The sequence below is a fragment of the Furipterus horrens genome, unplaced genomic scaffold, assembly GCF_987537825.1.
Source record: "Furipterus horrens unplaced genomic scaffold, mFurHor1.1.pri manual_scaffold_2, whole genome shotgun sequence".
Lineage (NCBI taxonomy): Eukaryota > Metazoa > Chordata > Mammalia > Chiroptera > Furipteridae > Furipterus > Furipterus horrens.
This window is the reverse complement of record NW_028327172.1, coordinates 148,629,342-148,648,887: the sequence shown is the minus strand read 5'-3', so window position 1 is coordinate 148,648,887 and position 19,546 is coordinate 148,629,342. Positions and strand designations below refer to the sequence as shown.

Here is a 19,546-nt window from a genome sequence, read left to right as displayed (position 1 = left end):
TTATTTTATTTCTATATTTTAAAGTTTCTCAGAAAAGAAGAATTTTTAACTTGTTTAAATTTAAAATAGTATTTTTGTTACCCAGTATTAAAATGTGTAAAAGCAAAACAGAATTGCTTTTAACTGAAGGTATATTTCCAAGTCAACATAGCACAAAAACAACTTACGGAAATAGTTTTTAAAAATATTTAGTTTAGTGAAGTATCTTAAACATTGTTCTAAATAGGTTTTTTAAAATGTGAAGAAAACATTTCAGAATTTGTAATACTAGAATAGATCTTTCTTCTTCTACCTTTCGTATTGGCAGCCGTCCGTCTCGAGAGACGATGGTGTAGCTTCTTAAGAGTCTATCTGCACCGCCAAGAATGGCTGTGCAGTCCGACTCGGGAGTGACACGGTATCTGTCTCCTCCTGTGTTGAATCGACATCTTGCGATGACGCTGGAGTGTCCTCTCCAGTGAAGCTGAAGCTACAGAGCCTGGGCAGGGTGATATGGAGGGTCTGCTGTTGCCCATGCAGCAGACCCCCCCTCTCTTTGCAGCTGAAGGGTCCAAGGGAAAGACGGAGTCAATACAGCTTGGCTTCAGGTGCGCCGCAGGAGTTGCCGGTGTTGACTACAACATCAAACCGGATTTTCTGTCGGGGTTTACTCCCTTAGCCTTTCCCCTGAAGAGGTATGCCGCAAGGCAGCGGAGGTTTTTTGGAGTCAGAGTTTTCCTTCTCTGATGTGCCCTGACTGGAAGATCGAACCAGCGACACTTAGCTCGCAGGCCGACGCTCAATCCACTGAGCCAAACCAGCCAGGGCCTTTCTACCTTTACTAATCATAATTATACCAAAAAGTCCTCTAAAATTTACAGGTTACAGACCTAAATGGACAAGATTAAGGTAATAAGTATCTACAACTCCTGGAGGAAAAGATTATTATTTTTTTAAAAATCAAGACAATTCTAGTACAAGGTACCCGACCGGAAAGACTCCCCTTAACAAGAATCACAGAGGGCAGTTCCGCTAATCTAGAAAACTTACTGAGTCCCTAACCTCATCTTGTTAGTTCCCCACAAGTCTCTCAATTTTATCTGAGGGACTCTGTGAAGATCAACGAGTAGACACTTTCCTTCTTGTGTTTCCTGTGGAGACATCAGAGGTGCTCTGCAAGGTAGCTCATTATTACAAAGATTCAAGTACTTCACAGGCCAAGGTGCCACTTGTGAGGCCTAAGAGCACAATTTAAACACAATTAACAGTGTTATTCCTGAATTCCAGTATAGTAGAAAATATTCTTTCCAGCAGGAAGCACTCTGCTGTAATTAAACCACCCCATATGTCTCTGAGATACTGTCATAAATATTTGTATAACTATGTGTTTAATATGTGTCACATACAAATAATTGTTACTAGAGTGTATTTTATTATTATATTATTAACAATTGTTTGTGTAAGTTTGGACTGAAAGCTCTATAGTCTGGTGGGAGGAAAGAATGAGAAACTCACTAAGCCCCAACACCCACTGCATATTACTCCATAAATAACTGTAAAATAAACGAACAACTGCACAACTATAGCATGTCTCTTTAAAGAAGTCTAGCTTGTCTTCAAAACCCTATAGTATCTTTCAGCTCCTAAATGTTTCTTAGCTTTTAAAGTTCTTTCACATGCCCTTATTTGATCTTTACACAATCCTACAATTGTGCCATGATTAAAATGGTCTCAGAGAAGACTTGCTTGAAGTCACAACACAACTTGCAGGTAATAGAATGTCCAGTGTTCTTCCAGCTGTAACATTCTCCCTTCCATGTACAGAAAGATTTAAAGCATCTTTTAAAAACCTCTGGTTTAATTTCCGTCACTTTTAAAAAATTATTGTGCAATGTCATAACCAATGATTTAATAACAAGCAAGTATATGAATAACATAACTACAGGGGAAATATCACTAAATACTGTAGATTCAAAACAAAGACCTAGAATAGATCTATAAATATTCAAAGTATAAATAATCTTAACTTTATGAAAGTGAGAAAGGTGACTGAAGACATTAAAAACCATCGCATTTATTTAACCAAGTGTGTCTGAAGCATTCCGGGCATGAAGGATGACAGTGACAAGGCCACAGAGCTATCTGGGAGCAGCAGCTGAGTGTTTCTACAACAGAAGTCCCAAAGGGCAGACAGGTCCTTAGGAAACACTGGGTGGATTAATTTTGACAATAATAAGCTTTTCATAAGGGACAGTAAGCACATTATTATCTAATCAGTCCAAACTTTTGCCAAAGCCTGAAATCAGAAGCACAACGGTGTCAACCCAAGTTTCCTCATTTCCACATGGAGAAAAGCTTTCTAATACTTTCAGTTAAAGAAATAAAAGTAATGGGTGAACTTCATAGAAAGGATACAGAATAAATCTGTTGGAATCCTTCTGTATCTTGTAGTTTTAGAGAAATCTGTAAAGGTCTGCTTCTTTACTTTTGAGCTTCATCAGTCCACCTGGATGGAATGTGAGGTCTACAATGTATATTTCAGGAGGAGGGAGACCCCCAATCACTCCCTTCTGAGATCCGTTCATCAGCTTAACTTCATTCCAAGCTCTGCCGTACTCCCCTCGAACCAGAGAGCAGCCGATGCCAATTTTATCAGCCAGAGCCTGTGGGAGAAAACACAAGATCAACCAAGAGTGTGAGGGAGCGGGGCAGGGGAAAATCCTTAGTTGTAAGATCCACGTTGGTTGAATGTGAAATATACAACTTTTGCAAAGAAGAGCTTAGGTAGGAGGCTGAAAAAATGTGAAATATTGTGATAGGAGCTGATAAAATGTGGTGGGTTTCCTTGTTCCTCAAGATCCTGTAGATTTTAAATCTCTGTGTAGGCCCTGCTGGGAAGTGACATTTTTCAGACAGCTCCACTGCATTGTATCAGCACAAGATTGATAATGTCATTGGAGAAAAGCTATTCCACGGGCTTTCAGCACTAGTGCATCTATCAATCTTTCCATGCTCCTAGGCTGCTCTTCGGGTATGATACACAATGGGATTGAATGGAGGGACCAAATGGGTGGGGACCTACTTCTAACCAATTTATTCCATGTGATGTATATAGACAGATGTTGTACAGAAGGAGGGAAATTGTGAGTGCTTGGTCCTTCTTGGGCTGCCTGCTGCCACCTCCTCAGGGGTTGTTTATGTTTTTAGGGAGTTATCTCTTCAATTTGTCTTGATGTTGAGGTTATTAAAAGAAAGTAACCTTAAAATAATCTGGAAACTTCTTAACCACATTTAGTGGGTAAGAGAGCTGGCTCAGACTGCCTGGGTTTGAATTTCAACCTGCCCAGTTACTAGTTGTTGTCACCTTATGCAAATAACTTGGCCTCTGTGTTCTTCCATTTTTTCTCATCTGTGAAATGAGAAAAACAACGGTCTAACCACCCTCCTCATAAGGTGTTTGTAAAGATGAAGTGAATTAATACATGTTAAGTAGTTAGAGCTATGAATGTTGGCACAGAGGACTCAATAAATGTTCCTAGTACTAGAAGGCAAGAATTGTGTTGTTTCAATCATCTCTGTATTCATGTGTTAATGCAAATTTATCTGGATGTATAGCACTCTGTGATATTGTGATTTCTAATAAATATATTTTGGTCTTCATCAGGGTTTCTGGCATAGAACTCCTAAAATCCTTAGAATTTCCTAAATGATGAGAGCCATAAATATGTTTTTTGTTTGCTAATGAGGTAGCTTTTGGATCTCACCTGAGAATGGGGCTGGCTGCCCAGAGAATCAACCACTTGATTAGAGTTTTGGAACTTTCAGTCCTACTCCCTTCCACTACTTCTGTGGAGAAAGAGGGGACTGCAAGCTGAATCAATCAATGGTCAGTGCCTATGTAATGAAGTCTCTGCAGAAACCCAGAAGGACAGGGTTCAAGAACTTCTGGGTTGGTGAATAGGTAGAGATTTGGGGTAGTGGCCCTTCTGAGGAAGGCATGGATGCTCCACACTCCTTCCCCATACCTTAACCTATATTCATCTCCCTACCTGACTGTTCTTAAGTTACATTCTTTTATAATAAAATGGTAATCTAGTAGGTACAACATTTCCCTGAGTTCTGTAAACAGCTCTTGCAAATTAATCGAACCCAAGGATGGGATTGTTGGAACCTCCAATATATAGCTGGTCAGTCAGAAGCACAGGGTGAGGATGTATCCTGTTAAGTACATAAAAGGAGAAGAGAGAAGAGCCTGTATCAGAGCCTTGCAACATTTAAGAGAGGGGTGGAGGGAAGAAGTCTCCAAAGGAAATTGAAATGAAGTAGTAAGAGAGGACAAGTTACTAAAGAGAATGGTGTCAAAAAAAGTCTGATTGCTGACAAATTCTTAGACATATCAAGTAAGACAGGCAATAGACCACTATCATCTTTATTGAGAGGGAGCATCCTCATTGCAGTGAGCTGAGAAGAAAAATGAAAAGTGTGCCAAAAAGGGACAAAGAGTTGAGATGACTCAGTTTTAACCAGGAATGAGAACCATGTATGGGTAGAAGCATTATGGTAGGTTTTGATTCAGATAAACATGGATTCAAATTCCAATTGTACCTCTGGTTGACCTTAGGTAAATTTCTTCTCTAAATATCTGCTTTCTTACCTCTAAAACAAGGAGTCATTTCACCTGTGGCATTTTTGAGACTCTTCACAATTTTATTTACCAAGAGCCTGGCATATAGCTCAAAATGATAGTGTCATGATAATAGGAGTTATAATAGTGGTTGTGGAAATTATGAGAAAAGAAAACATATTTAAATATTATAGATTTAATTTTCTATTCTAAAGGAGAAACAGCTAAGAGAGAGAATGAGATTAAAGACAGGAAAGAAGAATTGATAACAAGAAATTCAAGGAATTAGGAAAGACTGACATCTGGATTATAAATAGAATTAGCTAGGAACTGGAGGCAAAATACACGCGGATGTAATGAGGTTTACAAGTATTTGGGAGAGGATAAGAATTTTATACATTCAGTCTATAGTTTAGAAACCATTTTCTTAACTTCTATATTACAGACAGTGGATACAATGGAGAAAAACAAAGATCTCTTAAACCTGATCATTCTCTAGAATACCTCACCTCAGTGAATAATGCCATTATTACCAGCTGCCCAGCTTAGAACCTAGAAATCATTTTGTTCTTCTTGTATTTTCTCTCACACCACACCTAGGCAGTCACCAACTCCTTTCACTTTTATCTCTTAAATCTCCCTCTAAATTCACCCCTCTTTCACATCCTTGACTATGGATTCAGTATACGTCACCCATACTTCTTGCTCTAGTAACCTTTCAGCTGGTCTTCCTGTCTCCAGTCTTGCCCCTGCTCTAATCCATTCCACATTCTGTTGCCTGAATGGTCTATGAAAATAATGTTGCCCATTCATTTCCCCTTAATAACTTTCAGTGGCTACTCACATGGTGCTTTGTGATCTGGTCCTTTAGTCTCATCTAACCCTCTTTCTTTATCTAGACAAACTATTCTACATTTCCCAAATGGCCCATTGACTCATACCTGGTTATTTTGTATAAAATGTTTGCTTTGTTTAGGATACTCTTGTCTTCCTTTATTACCTATTGAAATCCTATGTCACCTCTAATATATCATTTTCTCTCCTGAAACTTTCCCTGACATCACCTTAGAACCCACAAGTCTGGCTTAGGTGTGCTTTGTATACAGGGTCTGTTACTTCAGTATCTCTTATTTCTAGACCCTAGAAGAGGCCCTGGCCTATAATTGGTGTCTGATAAATGCTGAATGAATATGTTTTTAGTAGTCTATGAATATATATGTACCTCTGTGTATGTATATACACATACATATATATCTCAAATCTAAGTGATAGGGTTCATATTATCCAGTTGGCAGTTGGCTCACTCTATTATGATAAAGAGAAAACATTTTTTACCTAATGGAAAATGAGGCAAAACATCTTAAATACCTTGAAAAGCAAAGCTCGATGGTAGAAGATTCCTTTTTTGATCTGTCCAATTGGTACAACATTGGATTTAAGTTGAAATTTTAGTTCACTTATATGAAGTTCCCAGTCAAAATTCTGTAGTTTCTCTTTTGGAATTTTACCACCCATTTTTTCTGCCACATACCTGTGTCAATTGCATTGAGATCATATCAATCAAGTTTAATATCTCACTTTGGACACTTTGAGTGTAACTATATGTATAATTATATTTATAAAAACTAGATTCCCTCTGATTTTATTATTTGCTTTACTTTTAAAAATGTACTTACTATAACTAGGTTAACATTAGGCTTACTGAATTCAAAGCATCATATATAAAGTGAAATTCTAACAATTTTATTCAACATATGGAGAGAAATGAATGCTAATTTTCCCAATAAGATATGAATCAGTATCACTAAATTTGTATCAGTGGAGTTTTAGAATTTTATCCTACTCTTGAAAAGCATTTCTAAATGTTTTAGTCTGAAATCCAAGGCTTTGTACTAACATGTGGTCCTTCTTTTAAGAAATTTAAACTCAGAGACTAGACAAAAATATTGAAATTTTCCCATTAGATTTCCAAATATTTTAAAGTTTTATAGTATTTTTCTTTTAAATTTCATTATGCTTTAAATTTAGTGAAAGACACGACATTTACATAACATTGAAGTTAGAGGAGAGAGGAAGAAACAAAAAGGATAGTAACAGGTGAACCAAGATGGTTGTGGTATACTTTGCCTGTGGATTTCTTCTAATAGGCTCTCACTGAAGAAATCAGTAACCGCACCTGCAAAAACCCTCTGTAGACTAAGACTACTGTATCTTAGAGTAAGAGAAAAATTGCATATTTTAGAGAAAGAATTTCTCCTTGTCATATATGGAATTGAGCAAAAAACAATGATGAAAAACAAGAGAAAGAGTTGAGGAGAAAGCTACTGACCTGACCCGCAGTCTTACTGGCCAGGTGTACTGTAATGAAGGCTAGCAACCAAAAGCTTGGGGACAAATCTCTATGTCTCTACCTCAATGTAGGCTTAGAGTTAAAAAACAAGTGTTTGGGAATGATGAAAAGTATTTCCGATAGAAACAAATATGAGGAAATTTGACAAATGTTGAAATGAGCTAAATCAGAGTTCTGCTTAAACCATCACTTCTCAAGGACATGAAGAAAATCTTTGGTAGCCAAAAATGTTCTTTTCCCGATCTCCATGATAAGAAGTCAATGGCTGTGCTTCTTGCAGTTGTCATATTGAGGTTTGATGAGTGCCGCTCACTTCTGTTTGGAATAGATACAAGTTCCCATGGAGACCGCAGCTGTTGCACAAACCTGTAGCTCACCTACACTGGTTGGTGTCAGTCAAGAAGGCATCCTCCGTCTCTGGTGATTCCTATTCCCTTATAACTACCAAGTTAAGTTCTCACCTTCTCTTAGTGGAATCATATTAAACACTCTGAACCTGCCCAAACATTTTAGAATACTCATGCTGCCACTTTAGAGCAACATAAAACATATAACATAAAAATAGAGGATGATTATATCAGTAAACAACTTGTGAGTTTAAAAATAATTCACAACAGAATTTCTTTAAATTGTGAGTACCCCATATACCCAAGGAACAATTTAATTTTCAAACTTTCAATTCATTCATAACTTCTTCAGGATCACATTGAAAGATACTTTCCCTGGTTTAGCAGGAGAAAGTGACAGTCATTTTCACCTGTTTTTCTTAAAAAATAAAATATATTTTAAAATGTATTTATTTATTTATTTTAATAAAGCATAGTTGGCATATACATAAGCATTTTTTGTTAAGCAATTTCTAACTCCTAGTTCCGATTCTTGGCAGAAATCTCATCTAAAATAGAAACTGAGGCTTTTCTTTTCAATTGATTGTGTTTCTGATTCAGAGTCAGAGGTAGGGAGCAATAAAGTTCAATTTTCTTATGACCTAGTTGTCTGAAAATCGGCTAAAAATGCAAACCACTAAAATAAAAAAAATATTTTTCAGAAATTGAAAATGTATATGTGTATATAGACAACTTACTTTGCAAGAGCCTCAATCTGTTCCTTTATATTTCTTATGGGAAATATTGATTTGGTTACTTCATACACGTAAGCACAGAAGTCGGGATCAGAGGGAGGATACCATTCTTTATCAGGGCTTCCTTCTCCAGCCCATTTTAGTACTGCTGTAAACTCTTCCTCCTCCTTCAATTTTTCCTCCTCTTTCTTTCCTCTGCCTTTCCTTTAGTAGTAAACAACAGCAATCAAAATGAATAAGTACTCACTGTGCTCTGAGTTAATCTAAAGAACATCCCAGAAATAGTGTTTATACCTCAATGACCATACTACACAGTTGTCAAATTTTCAATGACAATGATAGTTTTAGAGTTCCTATGTTTTGCAGTAGAAATTAAAGTTCAGGAGAACACTACAGGATTGATATATATCATGAAAATGATCTATCGGTCTTCTGCACAAGTGTGTAGCAAGATGTCTGGCTCATCATAAGTATGTAATAAATATGTATTGACTAGGGAAAAATAGGTTGCCTTCTCAGGAAGTCTATGCTGCCTTCATACCATCTTTTGTTTCAATTGACACCTTCTAAGGGAAGAATTTGTATCACAATTTTTAAGAAAAATTATCCAAAACATAGAAAAAAGCAAAACAAAACAAGGATGGCATAGAATTCATGTCATGCAGGAGCGAGGACTCACCAAAAGTTTATCTAGGGAAATGTACTTAGTTCTTTTTTTATTATTAAATTTATTATTAGGGTGACATTGCCCAATAAAACCATATGGGTTTTAAGTGTACAACACAATAAAACATCATCTGCACACTGCTTAGTAGCAGAAATACCAGAGAAGACATGGAATTACTACTGAACTGTTGGTGAGTTTAACTTTTTAATTTTTGTCCACTATTCTACAAGCTGAGCTAAACATTGTCCCAAACCTGAAAGTGGGCATCATCAGCACAGATGATGAAAGTTCAAGGAGAAAGCTGTCTGAGAAGCAGGAAAGAGGGAAAGTAGAAAAAAACCCTGGTTGTTTTCTTATTTTTCTCTATTTTCTTGTGCTCCAGCCCCTAAGCAATCTGGTGACAGTGGTGGCAGTTGTGTCATCAGAGTCCCTAAGAGCTTGAAACTACCTTATACTCACTCAGTCCTCCTGCTGTTTGGCTGTTGATATGGATGCAGTCATGGCAAGGGTGTATCAGGGCAGGGTAAATAAAGTTTTTGGCTTGAGGACCAAAAGGGAAGCCCCGATGAACCAGAAAAGACAAAGAAGATCAAGGAGAGGAGGGAGCTCAGGAAAGCAACCATAAAAATTTGTTTACGGATACCTACACTTACTCCAAAGCTGTGGGTGCATGATTCTGATTCAAAAAAGCACCTATATAGGTTTTGAGGATTGAACTATGGGATAGACCACTCCCCAGATCCCAAATTGGAAACTAGTTGGCACAGATGTAGGACTGATTCAAATGGCACTGCAAAGCCTTTGACAATGAGACTGACAGTGGAATGACAACTCACAGAATGCTGGTTGGAATCTGAAGACTGGAAACAATGGGGTCAAGTACCTGCTAAAACACACACACACACACACACACACACAACAGAACACTCTTCTAAGACTGTGTATAAGACCCATAAATGGGAACTGTAGGATTTATAACATGATATTACAATTGAATTACTCAGCATACAAAGAACCAGGAAAACCTCAACTCATATAAGAAAAGACAATCGATAGACATCAATGCCAAGATGATGCAGATGTAAAATGCTGCAATTAGTAACAAACACTTTTGAAATAAAAAGTTAGAAAGTCTTAGAAAGAAATAGGAGATATAAAATAGAATTTTTCAGCTGCAAATACAATATCAAAACTTAGAAAAATATAACTTTTTGAATGAGTGTAAGAGAATAGAGATAACAGAATAAAGAATCCATAAACTTGATGATAGATCAATATATATTATCCAATCCTAATAACAAAAAGAACAAAGATTGAAAAAACAACTGACAGTCTCAGGCACTTGTCATGAAATAAAAAAAAAGATCTAATATTGGTGTCATCAGATTCCTGGAGAAGAGGAGAAAGATGAAGTACAGAAAAAAAAATGAATCATTAGGACTGAGATGGCTTCCCCAATTTGGTTAAAGACATAAATCCACATAGTCAAGAATTTTAATAAGTGTCAATAAAATAAATCCAAAGAATTTCACTCTCAGACACATCAAGAATAGACTATCAAAACCTAAAGGCAGCCCTGGCCAGTGTGACTCAGTTGGTTGGAGCATCATCCTGAGTTCCTGTTGGGGCGTGTGTGGGACACAGCCAATTAATGTTTCTCTTGTCTTGTTGTTTCTCACTCTCTTTCCCCCTTCCTCTCTCTCTAGAATCAATGGGTATATCCTCAGATGAGAATAAAAAAAAAAAAAAGGAAGAAGAGAAAAGAAAGCCTCCTAGAACTAAAATGTGAGTTTATCAAGGTTTCAAGATACAAGATCAACATACAAAAATCAATTGTGTTTTTATATAGTAACAACAAATGTGAAAACAAAAAAGTTTGGGAGCACTTACAATTGGTCTAAGAAAGTTAAATCTTTGGGTATGAACTTCACAAAATATGTAAAGAATCTGTGTACTAAATAGTAAAAATGCTGTTGAAAACAACCAAAGAAGACCTAAATAAGTGATAATACGTACTGTGTTTGTAGACTTATAGATGCAACATATTAAAGATGTCATTGCTCCCCCAAATGACCTCTAGGTTTCATGGAAGTCCTATCAAAATTCAAGCAGAGTTTTTTGTAGGCATAAAAAAACCTTACTCTAAAATTTATATGGGAAGGCACAGGCCCTACAATAGCTAAATCAATCTTGACAAAGAAGAATAAAGTGGGAAGACTCTCCTTACTTGATATCAAAACTTACTATATAGCTACAATAATCCAGACAGAGAGATACTAGTGGAGAGACAGAAACACAGATTAATGCAACAGAACAAAGGACCCAGAAATTGACCCACTAATATGCTCAACTGATTTTTTTTCTTTTTTACAAGAGAGGGATGTTTGCTTTCAACTCTCTCTTTTTTTATATTAATTAATTATTTATTTGTTTGTTTTATTTTTAGAGAGAGGGGAAAGGAGGAAGAGAAGGAGAGAACCATCACTGTGTGGTTGCCTCTCACTCGCGCCCCCAACTGAGGACCTGACGTGCAACTTAGTCATGTACCCTGACTGGGAATCGAACCAGTAACACTTGGCTCACAGGCTGACACTCAATCCACTGAGCCACAGCAGCCAGGCTTCAACTTATTTTTGACAAAGGTACAAAAGCAATTCAATGGAAGAAGTATAGACTTTTCAACAATAGTGCTGAAGCAGTTAGACATGAGAGATTCTTGTGTGATAAAACTGTTTATTATCTTAATTGTAGTCATAAACATATGAACTTACAAATGTGATAAAATTGCATAGAGCTAAATACACACACACACATTGGAAGTAAAACTGGGAGAACCTGAATAAAATCATCAGATTGTATGAATCAAAGGTATAATGTAATATAAAATCTCAAAGCAAAAATTAATATTTCCCAGCTGTATCATCTTAACCCTTTCCTTTTCTGTAAAATAGATAAACTAAACATATTCACATATATAATTTTGGTAAATCAGTGACCAGTACTAGGAAGGTCAATTAGAATGGCAGAAAGCATAGATAGGTTTAACTGCTTTCTGGAATTACAGGACTAAGTTTTTAAGACTGGAAAGCTCAACCCTGTGATTACACAGAGTCACCTATAAAACAAAGAGGTATATTTTCCACTGAGTGTACTGCCTGAAATGAGAAAAATCATTTGGCATATAGAAGATGCCATCCAATCCACTACCTAAGCTCATTGAAGAAGGCCATCTTATCAAGTGATTAAAAATAACAAGGAACATAGAGACAGACTCACAGACAGAGAGCAGGCTGACAGCTCTTGGGGGGAGGTGGGGGGTGGCAGGATCGAGCTAAAAAAGAAAAAGGACTCATGGACACGCACACAGGGTGGAGTCTGTGGGATTGGGGAAGGGGATGTGTGGATGTAGAAGAGGGTATGAGAGATAAATGGTAATGGGAAAAATACAATAAAAAATGAACTATTTAGAAAAATAATAAAAAATAGATAATTTCTGGGAATGCCTAAATGGTACTTTCCTGCTGTTATAAATAGAAGTATTTCATTTGGACTTCTTTCCCATAAAGGCTGCCAAGTTGTGTTAATAAGGGCTTCAATGCCTACATGAATTTCATTTCTAAATAAATATGGAAACAAGCACTTGGAAATTATAAAATTAACTCCTATAAAATTAGTCCTCAGAAAGAACATCAATTCATGATTAAATATAGCAGAACTTCTACATTTCTTGCAGAGACTTTAACAAAGCTGCCTCAGAAAGCAGATTTACTGTGTGGACCCAAAGCATTAAGAACATTTTCTATTTTCATAGGGAAATGAGTAGGTAGGTAGGTAGGTAGGTAGGCAGGTAAGTAGAGAGAGAGATTTGTCTGGCCCTAAAGATGGTATTGACATTTTCAAAGTTTAATCACTTGCTCCTTTTTGATATCATTAATGAATTGAATGTATAAACTATAGGACAAGGCTGGAGGAAGAAATATAAGTCATGAATCCAACCCACTGAAGTTTTAATTTAGGTAGGAAGATTTTGGTGTGTGAAAAATAATCACAAAACCTAGTAGCATTCAATGAATTCTACTTGAGTGTAAAAATAAGAAATTCAAGGAGTTTGATGTCAAATGAATTCTATTCCATTGAGTGTCCTATTTCCAACCCATTTGTTCCAACAGGATGAGAAGGAAGTATCATATCATATGAAGATGTGATTTATTCTGGACTTAGAAGGATACGCATTGTGTGCATGCATGTGTGTGCGCGCGCACTGTGTGTCATTTATATTTGTTGTCTGGCTCTCTACTAGATATAAGTTCTATGAGAGCAGAAATTTTTGTTCATTGATATATTTCCCACACTAGAACAATTCCTAGAATCTAGTATATGCTTAATTTTTACTTTTTCCATTTTGCAGCTGAGGGAATTCAAGCAAGGAAAAGATAACCTATTTGCTCAAGACATAATTTATAAGCGTGGACCTTGTCAAAAATAATCATTTCCTGCAAAAATCCAGATTTCTATCTTGAACAAATGAGAATGCCTACATATGCCAACTAAGCACTGTGCTAAATACTGGCAATGTAAAGAGAAATTATTCAAACCAGAATATGCTCTCGTCCTCAAGGAGCTCTCAGTCCAGTAGGGGAGAAGCAGAGAGGCCGCATGAGGAGGAAAAGGGAGACGGAGGGAAAACGGGACTGGAACAATAGCAGCAGATTAAAAGCAGAAATTGGTATAATTAGCAACAGAGATTGACAGTAGAAAATAAAGTCAGAAATAGAAAACAGACCACTGCTCACACCTTAGGGACCTTTGGGGAGAGTCTCAGTTTATTTATTTATTTTTTTAATTTTATTTTTTGGTTATTCAATGACAGTTGTCCCATTTTTCCCCCATTGCTCCCCCCTCCCAGCCCATCCCTTCTCCCACAATCATATCCCTCCCCGTTGTCCATGTCCATGAGTCATTCATATACGTTCCTTGACTAGAGTCTCAGTTTAGAAAGCAGGTGCTTCATATCACTGCCCAGTACCACAGTGGTTCTGAGGCGCTTAAGTCAACAATATTTAAAGGATTACGTAGTGTGACAGAAGGTCCAGGTGGTTTTCTGAAGAGTCTGGGAGAGTGCTTACAAGAGAAATAATATATTTAAAAATAATGTAAATAAGTAGAAAGTATGTTTTAAATTTGCCAGGCCTAAAAAGCACAAAACCACATTATGAATGACTCAACCAAATAAGAAGTTGGTCCTGTTTCACTTGTCTCCCTCTTGCAGCTACCTGAAGGGTCAGAGATTTCAGTGAGCAGGAGGGGAGGGGGCATGGATGCAGAAAGCAGGGAGAGGGGACTGCACTCCAGCCTGTGCACTCACCACCGGCAAAGGCAGCCACTGCAGGGGGGCGGAGAGTTCATTTTAAGTTGATTACTACACAGGGTTGGACTTCTAAATGACTGACTAGAGGGTGTTTCCACTGTCATTTTTGAATTAAAGTGACTGTTGGACTTTATAATGATCACAGTGACCTGAGTTCTCACTTAGAAGCAGGAGAAGAAATCCCTCTGCGTAAGTTTTAGAGACAGCAAGAAACAAAAATAAAGGTAATTTTAAATACATTTCATGAGTCCTGCTTGGTTCAGCATACTGATGCCATAAAAAATGCTTCCTATTTAAAAGCCTCCCTTTCACCAACTTTGTTGGGTAATTAGCACATTTCTTACCTTGATCCTTTTTCTTTAGTGGCACTTCTGCTAAGAGCAGTATTTCGCCCAGAAGTGGGTTCTGATTTCTCTTCTGCGGGAGATCCAAATCCAGCACTAAAATAATAACTATTTTTTCTTGTCATTTGAAAAGACATAACCAATTTCAATCATATGGAAATTAACAATACATTACATTTGCAAGGCATTTAATAATTTATAAGGTATTTTCAGTTTTTTAATATGCTTTGATTCCTTTCACCATTACAAAGCAGAACACCAGGCATTATTCCATCTCCAGATCAGGAAACTGACTTGGTCACAGACACTAAGTCACGTGCTCAAGGTCTCTTGGCAGGTTCATAACAGACACAATGTCAAACTAGGTACCCTGACTCCTTTTCCAGAGATCTTTTCCATACCAGTTTTAAAAGCCAATTATGAAATTATATTACTATAAGAAGAATCTAAGAATAACCATCAAAATCTAAAATCTAAATTTCTTTTACTCCCAAATTGAGAGATCTGAGTACAGATGAAAGATCATTTTCTTACCTGGGCTTTTCTTTACTTGCTATTCTTAAAGAAGATGAAGAAGAAATACTTTGCCCATAAGTAATGTCTGAGGATTTATCTTCCGTAGATGGAGGTGGAGAACTATAATTTTACATACATGAAATTATGGACAAATTAAAATAATTTACTCATTAATATTGGCTTTGTCCTACAAAAGTTTTTTTTCCTGAAAATCACATTCAGAGCTGACTTTTAACAGTGACATATTAATTTAAAAGCATAAAGGAGAGGTTATGATAAGGCAAGAAATATTATAAAGCTTTCCATGAGCTAGAAGTTTTATAAAATGTGTCACATAAAATGTGTTATATAGGTATATAAATCTATGTGACCATTTAAAAAATGTTGAAGCTTCAGTTTTTAGCTCTCCTATTTACTTCTAATTATATATGTATAAAACATTGTGTAGTAATTCAACTCCTGCATACAGTCCTGGAGAGTTGTAAACATAGTTAATCTTGGTTTGCTCCTATCTATTTATACTTTCTTCAATTACTTCATGTTACCAGAAGAGTAAGAAGCCCTGACTGCTGAAATACACCTGGAACTGACTGGTAACATGGAGTCAAAGGCAAAAACCATGGTGGTTCTTATTCCATGGACTTTACTATATCATGCTATGAGTTTATTGATCAGTGTTTATTTTCATGGTGGTGCTTCATACATAGGGAAAAGGAAAGACATCATCCTGGAAACCTTTACATATTCACTTAATGATGGATAACCAAAAAAATTATGTGCTTCCCTGCATCCTTCCTTCCCCCAAAGACTCACACATCAGATTTACTGTTAACTAAGAGTATAGCACGTAGATCATTTGGTTCTTCTAGGCAGAGATCCTTCAAAGGTCGAAGTTTGGTGCCAGGATTTATCTGTAGATAATTTAAAGGTTGAAAAGTAATATTGGCATGGGTTATACGTTTTAATATGAGTGCTGATAAAATATGTTCTCATCTCTTTGAGGTGTCTAATTTCACACACACACATAATTAGAAATAGGAACGTGGAGCTTGTGGACATCTTGCCTTTGGGTGGGATATTATCTCTCCAGTTTCCCACAATTTCTATTGCTTTATTCTCAGCTGTTTCACACCATAATTACCAGTTTGACCCCTGAAAGTATTTGAGTTTATAAATCTATATATATAAGGGAGAACTTATTGTCTGTAACAGTAACTAATAACTAAACAGATTACAAAAATGTAGTGAGGCTATCTGAAAATAGGCTAGACAAAGCTCTACACTAGCAATTTCATCAGCCTGGTGAAGGTTCAACCAGATCACCTTCTGAGGTCTTTTTCCAACCATATTATAGTTAGATTCCTCTCATCCAAGATACTTGTCACGATCCTTTTTAAAATAAAATGGATCCCCTGCTTGGTATGGCTTTGTTGGTTGGGCATCATTCCATAAACCAAAAGGTCACAGGTTTAATTCTGGTCAGGGAACATGCATGGGTTAAGGGTTTGGTCCTCAGTGGGGGTGCATCAATGTTTCTGTCTCACATGTTTCTCTCTCACATCAATATTTCTCTCCCTCTGTCTCTCTCCATTGACCTCTTTCTAAAAAATAAATAAGCATGTTCTTGGGTGAGGAAAAAAAAATAAAATAAGATAAAATAAAATATAAAATAAAATAAAAACATGGATCATGTTATTCTTCTGCCCAGAACCTGCCAAGGTTTCCTGCTTCATTCAGAGTAGAGGTCAAAATCCTACTGATGGTCTACAAGACTTACATGATCTGGTCTTTCTTTACCTCTCTGATTTAGTTTCCACTAGTCTGCCCCTTGGTTCACTCAGCTCTAGCTACACTGACTTTGCTGTTTCTTAAATATGCCATATGGCTTCTGCACTAGTTTCATTTGCCTCAAAAAGTCTTCCCCTAGATACCTTCATGGCTAAGGTCCACATCTTTAAGTTTTGCTCAGGTATTACCTCTCAATGAGGCCTCCCTGATCACGATTTTTAAAATGATAACCATCAACTTCAGTACTCCTCAGCACTACAGAACCCCCTTATCCTGCCTCTGCTCTTTATTTACCTCTCCCCTGTAGATCTTATTTTGACATGTGATATAATTTATTTAGTCATGATGTTTATTGTTTATTGTCTGCCTTTTCACTGGCGCCATGGGAGTAAAGATTCTTCTCTCTTGTGTTCACTGACATATTCAAAGCCTATAATACTAGAAAATTAATATTTACTGAATGAATGAATCAGAGAATTCTCCTTTATAAAGTATATGGTCTCCTTAACTTTAAAAAAAAACTCATGAACAAATACACTTTGTCACCATTTTCTGATCCATGGCAATGTTTATAATGTGTTCATTGTTGGTTTTTCTGCTCTTCCCCCTTATTTTTCTTAAAGAATTTTTGTACTAATGTTGTGCCAGGTTTTTAAAAATTATTCATCAATGAGATGGGCTTTCTAGGAGCAGTGATTTCTCAGGGATTTGCACATGCGTTGTGGGGTCTCTGCCTGTGCTATGATGGTGAGGGCAACCAGGGGAAGCAGGAGGAAAAACTAGGGTTAAGTTTTAGGCTAGCTGTTTTTCAGTATTCAAAATACCTCTAATTCTCTCACCATGATTGAGTGTTTACTGCAAATATGGCTTAGCTATGGGACTCTTTTTATAGCTCTGTCTCCTCCGCTTCTTTGAACCAAATTGGTTCTAGAAGGCTTTTGCTTGCCAGCCTTGCTCACTCCAGCTCCTGAGGTCCTGCACCTGCCTGGAACAGCTCACTTTCATGTTTCTGAGTTCTTCCGTCATCTTAGGAAGTATATATATATATATATATATATAATTTTGATGGTGTTTTCTGAGATCTACCACCACTAGCTCTCTTGTGCTTTTTTCTTTTCCTTTTTATTCTTCTTTTTCAACAACTTCTGCCTGATCTCAGGAACTTTCGGCAACTCTTTAAATTTTTTTGCAAGTCTGTGGATCATATCTGTTTCCTAATTTTGCCTAAAATGGTACTTGTGGTTTTTTTAATTTACCCCATTCTTATTGCTTTTAGTTTCCAGAAGAAGTAGAGAATACTAAGCAGAAATGTCAAAAAGTCCTCAAGATTCTAATTCTTAGTTTCCCTTTTCTCTCACTAAATTGCACTATATATTGTTTTAGAAGTCATAGTCAGAAATGCAGTTAAGTAAAAACAACATTCTTCTACATTATATTTTTAAATCCAGTATTATAATTTGACAAATTTCAATTAGATTATAATTACTAAAATGAAAAATTTATACTTCTGTCCTTATCACTAACACTGAGCTCTGGAAACAACAGAACCCCAAACTAAAAATGCTATTTCTTTCATATTTTCCCTCAAACTTGAACTAGCACAGCAAGCTGATTTAAGTAAAAGTAATCAGATTCTAGTTAAAAGTATACACAAATGAAAAATCTTATAACCAAAGTTAAGAATGAAGTTCTGATTCCCAAGTTCCTGTCTATAAAAATATAAATTATGTTAAGTGGTTATAAAATTGCAATGTAATGGCAGCATGATTAAAGAAGAAATTATTATCATACATACTGAAATATTAATTAGTATTCCCACTTACCTTACCATAATCATAGAATCCATCACTAATTATGTCACTTGATGACAAGTAGCCAGTCTGGCTGTATTTCAGAGACAGGTGGTTGTTGAGCAATTTGTTATAAGCTACCTCACTGAATTTATTTTTTCGACTCACTGATAGATTAATTTCTTCTAGGATATCTAAAGCCCTGTCAATAAAAGCAAAAGGCATTATTTGTTCCATATAAGCAATCCAACGTTACATTCTCATTTATCTACCTAGTTAAGATCCTGAATGAGATGGAAAAGTTAAAGTCATCCCACCCTTTTTTATAAAGGAATACTGACGAGTTATGAAGACAAATCACTCCTTTTTGAGAACATATATGCCTTGCAGTAACTCGTATTCAAAGAGTTAAAAAGGACATTTTCAGGGGGAATAAAAGGTTCTTTGTTAAAAGCAAAATTAGTACAGAACTCCAACTTCTGCAGCTAAGCAGGTGATAAATACAACGAATAAGATGTTTAGGAACAGGGTCAACCTGCCTAAAATCTAAAAACCATATTTGCTGATAAGCTAAAGGCAACTAGTTCATCTGCTGTTGTTACGGGGAGCTGATTTGGTGAGGTTGGCTCCATGAGGAATTCTGATGAAGAGATAGGGGTCGGGAGGGAGGAAAATGGAGATGGTCGTCAGGGCTCACCCATTTTATTTCAGCCTTGAAAGTTGAGAGACAAATAGGACTATGTTACGATAATTGAGAAAAATGAAAGAGAAGCATTTCTCAAGATGGAAAAGTGGAGAAGGAAATGTTGAGGATGATTTTGTCAAGGTGGTGAGGGAGACTTCGAAGTGGGAGGATGAGGGAAAGAAGGGCCTGGCTTCCAGGAGGCAGTGACTTCAGTGAGGAGGCCCTTCCTGTGACTGCAGCGCCCTGAGGGCTCTGCAGACCTGGGAGGGGGAGTGGAGGGTCTGCCTGACCCTCACTGGGCCTGAAAAGTGTACTTCTTCATCTTCTGCTCTTCATCTGAGCCAGAAACTTGAG

The 19,546-nt window shown here is 36.8% G+C and overlaps 1 protein-coding gene across 2 annotated transcripts in view; it reads right to left on the bottom strand.

Annotated features, from left to right (window-relative positions):
* Positions 1–2,378: 2,378 nt before the first annotated feature.
* The window catches only part of ARMC3 (armadillo repeat containing 3), a 74,518-nt gene continuing 57,350 nt past the window's right edge, over positions 2,379–19,546 (bottom strand). The window contains exons 12-18 of one of the 2 annotated variants that reach the window (XM_090268032.1): positions 18,541–18,709; positions 15,743–15,840; positions 14,948–15,049; positions 14,414–14,530; positions 8,038–8,238; positions 5,972–6,134; positions 2,379–2,642 (exon numbers count right to left, since the gene is read on the bottom strand). In XM_090268032.1, the coding sequence (XP_090124158.1) occupies positions 2,433–2,642; positions 5,972–6,134; positions 8,038–8,238; positions 14,414–14,530; positions 14,948–15,049; positions 15,743–15,840; positions 18,541–18,709 (1,060 nt within the window). In that variant the 3' untranslated portion in view covers positions 2,379–2,432. The remainder of the gene's footprint in view (positions 2,643–5,971; positions 6,135–8,037; positions 8,239–14,413; positions 14,531–14,947; positions 15,050–15,742; positions 15,841–18,540; positions 18,710–19,546) is intronic. The other variant, XM_090268033.1, reaches the window with a different exon arrangement.